Source organism: Sinocyclocheilus grahami, unplaced genomic scaffold (genome assembly GCF_001515645.1).
Source record: "Sinocyclocheilus grahami isolate Dianchi unplaced genomic scaffold, SAMN03320097.WGS_v1.1 scaffold13.1, whole genome shotgun sequence".
Classification (NCBI taxonomy): Eukaryota; Metazoa; Chordata; class Actinopteri; order Cypriniformes; family Cyprinidae; genus Sinocyclocheilus; species Sinocyclocheilus grahami.
The window spans coordinates 3,023,285-3,031,190 of NW_015505192.1; the positions used below are offsets into that span (position 1 = coordinate 3,023,285).

The window sequence follows — 7,906 nt, forward strand, 5'->3', positions numbered from 1 at the left end:
TAACTAATGGTAATGAAATGAACTTTACTGGAGTATTATAATTAATGTTCCTAGTTCTGGAGGGACTTTGAATGGGGTTCCATGGAGTCTATTTCTATAGATCTATTTGAGCATTTCCAACTTGTTTTTCTGAATTGTTTTGCATGAAAAATGTGCCTGTGAGGTCTCTTTTGTAAAATGCATGCCCTTATTTTGACAGTCTCTTATCGAATGCAATGACATTCATAAATTAAGTGTGATATAATTAAATACACTGTGGACTCTTTCAGACTGTCTGTGGACGTGAGGCCCAGGTTTATGTCATATGGTTGTATAAGCATGTCACTCTCTATTGTCCTGTTGTCCACAGCCGATCTGCTGCGGCACGTGACGGACAGAACAATGATGCCGCTATCAGGCACTGAGGTCAGACTCAACAGTCACATGATTACCCGCTCATCAGCATCCGATCCCAACATTTACAGGTACATATGCATTTACTCACGCTTTTACATTTAAAGGGGTCATATGATGCGATTACAATTTTTCCTTTCTCTTTGAAGTGATACAAGCTCTTGGTGCATAAAGAAGATCTGTAAAGTTGCAAAGACTAAAGTCTCAAATCCAAAGAGATATTCTTTATAAAAGTTAAGAGTCGGTTGGCGCCTATAGCCTTGTGGTTAGTGTGTCGACATATAGCGCAACTGCACTTACGGCGAACCGAGTTCAAATCCCGTCTCGAGGTCCTTTGCCGATTCTGCTCCCTTCTCTCCTCCCAGTGCTTTCCTGTCAGCTCTCTACTGCGCTTTTCAGACCGAAGAGCTTTATAAAAATCGACGCGTTTTTAAAAAATGTTTTTTTAACCTTAAACCGCATAAACAAATTTCATTACACCAAATACACAAAATAATGTTCTTTTTAGCAACATCATATGACCCCTTTAAACGACTAAAATAAATATTTGACGAAATGTGTTAGGATCAATAGCTGGAATTCTGTTGTTTATCTGGATTGATGTATGAAAATGGTATTATTGTTATCAGGCCCGTTTGGAATCTGAACCAATGGAATTCTGCATTCGAATGCCTGACAGGAATTCTCATGGAATTTTGCCAATCATAATTCAGTATCAATCCTAAAGGAATCAAAAATTAATCCGACAGAATAAAGTGTAAACTGGGAATTTCTGTAGGATTTTACTTGATCTTTTTAGGATTGGTTTCAAATGGTAGGATTTGCATTAGCATTCCTTCAGGATCTTTTGACTATAGGGACAAATCCCTCACTGCATTAAACGCTTGTTTATGAAGTCTTTTGGCAAATTTTATGTTTTTGGTTAAAAATAGGAGTGTCTGTACATTATGCATTCAACTTACACAAAAAAATTTTTTTGTATGTTAAAATTTTAATATTTTACCAATAATTAGCACAAAAAATAACATACACTTGTACATACACAAAGTTTGGAATAATAAGGATTTTTAATCCCTTTTTTTAGGTTTTTATAAAAGTATAAAATACAAGAAAAACAGTAATATTGTGAGATATTATTGCAATTTAAAATAACTGTTTTTTATTTGAGTATATTTTAAAATGTAATTTATTCCTGTGATGTAAAGCTGAATTTTCAGCATCATTACACCAGTCTTCAGTGTCACATGACCCTTCAGAAATCATTCTAATATGCTGGTTTGCTGCTCAAGAAACATTTATTTTTATTATAAATGTTGAAAACAGTTGTGCTGCTGAATATTTTTGTGGTAACCGTGACAGGCTTTCATTCAAATGTCAGGGGTAAGATTTAAATAATAATAATAATAATAAAACGCTGTTCATCGAAGTATTCCGAACATAATTGAGCAGAAATAATAATTGAGCACCAAATGAACATGGCATCATTTAAATGACATGAAACATATGGAAATGTTTTAAAAACGTACAGACTGTGTGCCTAGTTATCTGTGAGCATTTATAGTGACATCAAAATAGAAGTAAATCAGCAGTGACCAGTAGTCTCCAACTTTATACTCACATACAGGTGTTCCTGACTGCTTGATGTTCTTGTTTTTCATGCCACATGGTGTTATCTAGGAACCTATCCATTCCCAACACAAATAATATGAAACGCATGAGATCAGGCAGTGAAACAAGCTCTCCAGGGTCATCAGAGGTCACAACCTATTGCTCCACTTACCAAACCTGAACAATTGATTCTCTACGGTTCTCATGCTCGAGTCCGATATGAGAAAACCAGAGAGATGAACTGACGGGAAAAGCGTCAAAGGCTTCAGGTTGCATTAAAAGTTAACTCTATGCATAATCTATGATATGCATTCCTTCACCACAGAAAACCATAGGATATTATTTGTTGTGCTGACTTTAGTTAATGATTAAAATTGACTTAATTGTCATAAAACAAATCATAACAGGCTTTACTATACACATAAAAATTTGAATATTTATTATAATAATTAAATTATATATATAGCCTATAAATGTGTGTGTGAGATTCTATATATATTAAAAAATAAAAATTGACATTTGTTTTATAACTATATACATTATTATTAATGTAATGTAATATTATTATTATTATTAGTTAGTTATTATAATTCTAATTCTGTTTTTTCCTTCTGTTTTTGGGGTGAAATGTTTCTTGACTTTTTCATGATATTTACCCTCATAAGCTTATTCTTGGTGGAACATGATCAGCCTCAAACAAATTCATGTTTATTAAATTATGGTAACAAAAATACAAAAAGCGTAGTTTAAACCATTAGTCAACGTATTTGTGCAGTTATACAACCAGATCCATTGATAAATTGATTTCCAGTTTCCTGGAATGAAGTGAAATAATGAAGCTTTTGCTTTTTATTGATATGTGTAACTAGTGGTTAGCTGTGTTAGCATAATTCTGCTGTAAAACAGGCAGGAACATACAAACACAAGCCCAAAACCAACAAAACAAAAATAGTTTTCTTGGCCAAACAAACTTCCTAGAATTCTTCACGTTCTCCCGTGGAGGTAAAATCCTCTTCCTGTGCTTCTGACACAGTGTTTGTGGCGTCCCAAATGTTTGGTCACTTAAAGTGCGTATCCTGTCATGTGACTGAGTTACAGCTCAAAGTATTAGACACAAGAAAGACAGAAAGAGAGGGAAAGCGAGCGTGTGTTGGGTCAGGTTGACGTCACGGGCCGCGGCAACTCCAGCTGGGATTCCAGAGTGACTCGCTCCCGATGCACGACCTTATGAAGAAAGAGAGGAAGAAGAGAAAGAAACAGAGCTGAAGTAAAATGGCTGTGATTATCTGAGATAAGCTAAGCTGACTCTATTAAATGAAACAATTTCATTTCACGATTTCCTTCAGGCCTCCGTGATTTCCTCCACTCTTTCACAATAAAAAACCTGAAGCTAAAAACGTAAGTGATCTGATCCATGTTCATCCAAATCCACATCTCCTCAAGCTTTTCGGAAAGAAAGAACTTGATAATTACATGTTTTGAGTGTTGTGTGCACATGCAATACTCACTGTCACCATGACAAGGTGTCGATGTGCAGTTGCTAGGGTGTCCTAAAAGGATTTAGTATGTTGCTACAATTTTTTGGGTGGTTTTAGTGTGTTGCTATGTGGTCACTAAGGTGTTCTGAGTGTGTTTGGTGGGTTCAGTGTGTTGCTACGTGGTTGCTAAGGTGTTCTGAGTGGATTTAATGTGTTGCTAGGCAGTTGCTAGGGTGATTTGAGTGGGTTTAGAGTGTTGCTTTGCATTTGCTAAGGTGTTCTGAGTGGGTGTAGTGTGTTGCTATGTGGTTGCTAAGGAGTTTTGAGTGGATCTGTGTATTGCCCTGAGGTTGCTAGGGTGTTCTGAGTGGGTTTATTCTGTTGCTATGTGGTTGCTAGGGTGTCCTAAAAGGATTTAGTGTGTTGCTACAATTTTTTGGGGTGGTTTTAGTGTGTTGCTATGTGGTCACTAAGGTGTTCTGAGCGGGTTTGGTGGGTTCAGTGTGTTGCTATGTGGTTGCTAAGGTGTTTTGAGTGGGTTTAATGTGTTGCTATGCAGTTGCTAAGGTGTTCTTAGTGGATTTAGTGTGTTGCTATGCGGTTGCTAGGGTGCTTTGAGTGGGTTTAGGGTGTTGCTTTGCGTTCGCTAAGGTGTTCTGAATGGATTTAGTGTGTTGCTATGCGGTTGCTAAGGTGTTCTGAATGGATTAAGTGTGTTTCTATGCGGTTGCTAGGGTGTTTTGAGTGGGTTTAGGGTGTTGCTTTGCGTTTGCCAAGGTGTTCTGAATGGACTTAGTGTGTTGCTATGCGGTTGCTAGGGTGTTTTGAGTGGATTGAGGGTGTTGCTTTGCGTTTGCTAAAGTGTTCTGAATGGATTTAGTGTGTTGCTTTGCAGTTGCTAAAGCCTTCTGAGTGGGTTTAGTGTGTTGCTATGCAGTTGCTAGGGTATTCTAAGTCAGTTCAGAGTGTTGCCATGTGGTTGCTAGGGTGTTGCTATTCCTTTGCTATGATATTCTTAGTGGGTTCAATCTGTTGCTATGTGGTTACTAAGGTATTCCTGGTGGGTTTGTTCTGTTGCTATGCGGTTGCCAGGGTGTTTTGAGTGGTTGCTAACATTAAATATAAGCAATAGTAATAGTGATGCTTAATTTAACACTAATAAGCTGATCCCCATTTGACAAATGCTTTGAGCACACAGACACCTGTCATATGAGGAACGCTACTGAGGTCACGACCTTCAGATGACATCAAACAGTAAGGATGTTTGGGTTTGGTCTGTTGCTATGCGGTTGCCAGGGTGTTTTGAGTGGTTGCTAACATTAAATATAAGCAATAGTAATAGTGATGCTTAATTTAACACTAATAAGCTGATCCCCATTTGACAAATGCTTTGAGCACACAGACACCTGTCATATGAGGAACGCTACTGAGGTCACGACCTTCAGATGACATCAAACAGTAAGGATGATGCTCACAGATGTCTCTGGAACGTTTATTGCTACCTGTCTTCATTTGTCATTAAACTCTCGTATATCACGTATCTTCTAGAACAATCCAGACAGACACAGACACACATACCATCACAGTCATCTGACACCCATCAGGAACATCTTCTCAAATATCTACACTCGTCTGACTGCTTTTTGAAATATGTCAGATTCTTGCTGTATCAGTGTATCTGACACTCCATACATGGTGTCAATGCTCAATCTCACCAGACTTCATGCATTTCCACTATGAAAGTTATAGGCAATATTGGATATTTTATTGCACATGCTCATTTCTCCTGTTTTTACATTTATATTAGCCATCATGTAATACTCACTTAAAGTTCATATTTAAAACACAAGAAATTTAATAACATTGTTACATGCAATATTTAGCAAATCTCATACTCAATATGCATTTCATGGTGTTCTGAGACCTAAAATCAAATGAAGAATTTAAAACAACTAATTTAGTGTTTCTCTCTCATCAAATCTCATCAACAAAATCTCTCTCATCAAATCCATCTACACCTTCATGCATCGCAGACATTCTATATTTTTGTCATACTACACACTTTATTTTCACCAGACAATTGAAATAAAATAATTCTATTTTGTCATTTATATTTAAATAATGTCCAACCTTTACAGCAAAGCAAACTTTGATGACATAAAGGTGCTACATTAATTTTTAAAACTTAAAAATAAAAAAGCTCAATTTTATATTTACATTAAAATTTTTATATTTATATTTACATTTATATTTAATTATTTACTGTATGCTGAGTAAATAAATGTAAAAAAATGTAATAAAATTGAAAATTAGAATAAAGCAAGAATGTACTCAAAACTAGGAGTAAGACTAGAAAACAAACACTTCGTAATGTGAGAGTTGTAACATAGCATTTAGGGGTCCGCAGGTTAATCAGTTCCCAGCATGCAGTGCAACCTGATCTGCACATGGGCGTTTATGAGCAGCAGTCAAGTGTCTTTCGTTTGTCCTTTCCTTCACTTTCTTTCACTCTCTCTTTCTGCGCTCATTGTCGGTGGTAAAATGCATTTCCAAGCACATTCTGGTGCTCATTAGAAATAGCTCAGCCTCATTTCAAACACACACAACAGCTGCTGCAGGATGCACTATTTTAAAAAAGACAACTGCTTGAACCAAGCTTGAGTCCAGGCTTGCATTTTCAGAAAGCCAGCATGTGTGTGAATGTGTGTGTGTGTGTGTGTGTGTGTGTTCATTGAGCGGATCTCTGAATGATTTGAGGACTGCAACTTTACACCATCTCCAGTCACTCAATAACTCTTCAGGGTAACACAAGCTGTCTGTGTTTATATATAAAAGCAGCATGCGTCCGATACCAGACTAGAAGAGATATTTGATTGGTCTGGCTAGAGGTGTCGGAAATAGCATGTGCTGCCCATCTAGAAAACTAACCATGTGTGAACAGACTTCAGCTTCAATGTCCAGTTATGATCATATGAGACTGCTAACGTTTTGGGCATCAATGGGCAGAATTTATTTATTAATGGCTTGCCTTCTTGGAATAACCACGTGTAAGAGAAGAAAAATTAGCAGAAAGAGTCCCCAAAATAAATTCTGACATCATGTACGCATTCTCATGTCAAACCCGTATCACTTTCTTTCTTCCAGTGAATGCAAACGAGGGTGAGAAAATGACAGAATGTTTTTAGTGAACTGTAAGTATAAGTGGTTATAATTGTGTCAGTACGGTTGGTGCACCTTTAGCTGTTGCTGTAGTTCACTGTTGAGACGTGTCAGGACTGCGTTGGTTTCTCGGTTCTTCCGTATGGCCATCTGGATCTCTCTCTTCTGCTTGGGTGGAGGCCTGGAGCACAACAGCAGATAATCATCTCCTGTGTCTGTATGTGTACAAGAGCTTTCAATGGTGTTCAATTCATGACCCCACTTGCTTAGCATTTATAAATCACTGATACATGCCGTTTGCTCCCTGATGTGTTGTGTAAGAGGAATGTTTATTGATATATTCATTTTAGGATTTATATTTAATATAACATTTTTCATGAACGTTTTATCATCATCATTGTATTTTTTCTTATGGAAATAAATAAAAAATAGACTAACATATGTTAAAGATTACTTATGTTTTTGTAAATAGTTACTGTAAACACTGTCATTCTTGTCTATTTAATATTATATACTTATTGCATTTTATATTATTATTAATATTGTATCTTTATTTCTTATAATTTATATATTTTTTAATTGAACTTTTTTATTTTTCTATATGATCTTTAAAATATAATGTTATGGTAAATAATATAATATAATGTAATATAATATAATATGTACAATTATTATTATTATTAGATTTTTCAAATTTACTTAATTTATTTATATTACAAGTATTCTTTATGCTATTGTAAATCATTATTTTAAATACTGTCATTATTGTTTATTTAATATTTAACATTATATATTTTACATGATATTAAATATATAATGATGATATCTGCTCCACTGATCATGTGCTGGTTACTCCACTGCACACCTCGGATCACTTCCTCCTCACTCTTAACCTCAACATGGTTCCTAACACAACACATACCCCTACACATGTCACTTTTCGACGTAACCTACACTCTCTCTCACCCTCCCGGCTATCTGCTATGGTTTCATCTTTGCTTCCTTCTCCTGAACAGTTATCATCTCTTGATGTTAACCGTGCTACTGATAGTTTCTGCTCCACTCGTACGTCTTGTTTAGACACTGTCTGCCCCTTGTCTTCCAGGCCAGCTCGTTCCACCTCTTCTGCCCCTTGGCTATCTGATGTTCTCCGTGAGTATCGTTCTAAGCTCAGAGCTGCAGAAAGAGTATGACGCAAATCACAAAATCCTACTGACCTTAATGTATATCGATCACTCCTCTCTTCATTCTCTGCTAATGCCTCCACT

General features: G+C 36.3%; 1 protein-coding gene and 1 long non-coding RNA gene across 4 annotated transcripts in view; one reads left to right on the forward strand and one right to left on the reverse strand.

The window, feature by feature from the left end:
• Positions 1-602: 602 nt before the first annotated feature.
• LOC107599246 (uncharacterized) overlaps positions 603-7,906 on the forward strand; it is an 8,448-nt gene continuing 1,144 nt past the window's right edge. The window contains exons 1-2 of the long non-coding RNA XR_001610652.1: positions 603-714; positions 6,744-6,745. This is a non-coding gene — a long non-coding RNA (uncharacterized lncRNA). The remainder of the gene's footprint in view (positions 715-6,743; positions 6,746-7,906) is intronic.
• LOC107599228 (ralBP1-associated Eps domain-containing protein 2-like) overlaps positions 2,576-7,906 on the reverse strand; it is a 55,964-nt gene continuing 50,633 nt past the window's right edge. For all 3 annotated transcript variants that reach the window (XM_016290775.1, XM_016290768.1, XM_016290761.1), the window contains exons 18-19: positions 6,714-6,819; positions 2,576-3,225 (exon numbers count right to left, since the gene is read on the reverse strand). In XM_016290775.1, coding sequence (XP_016146261.1) covers positions 3,157-3,225; positions 6,714-6,819 — 175 coding nt within the window. In that variant the 3' untranslated portion in view covers positions 2,576-3,156. The remainder of the gene's footprint in view (positions 3,226-6,713; positions 6,820-7,906) is intronic.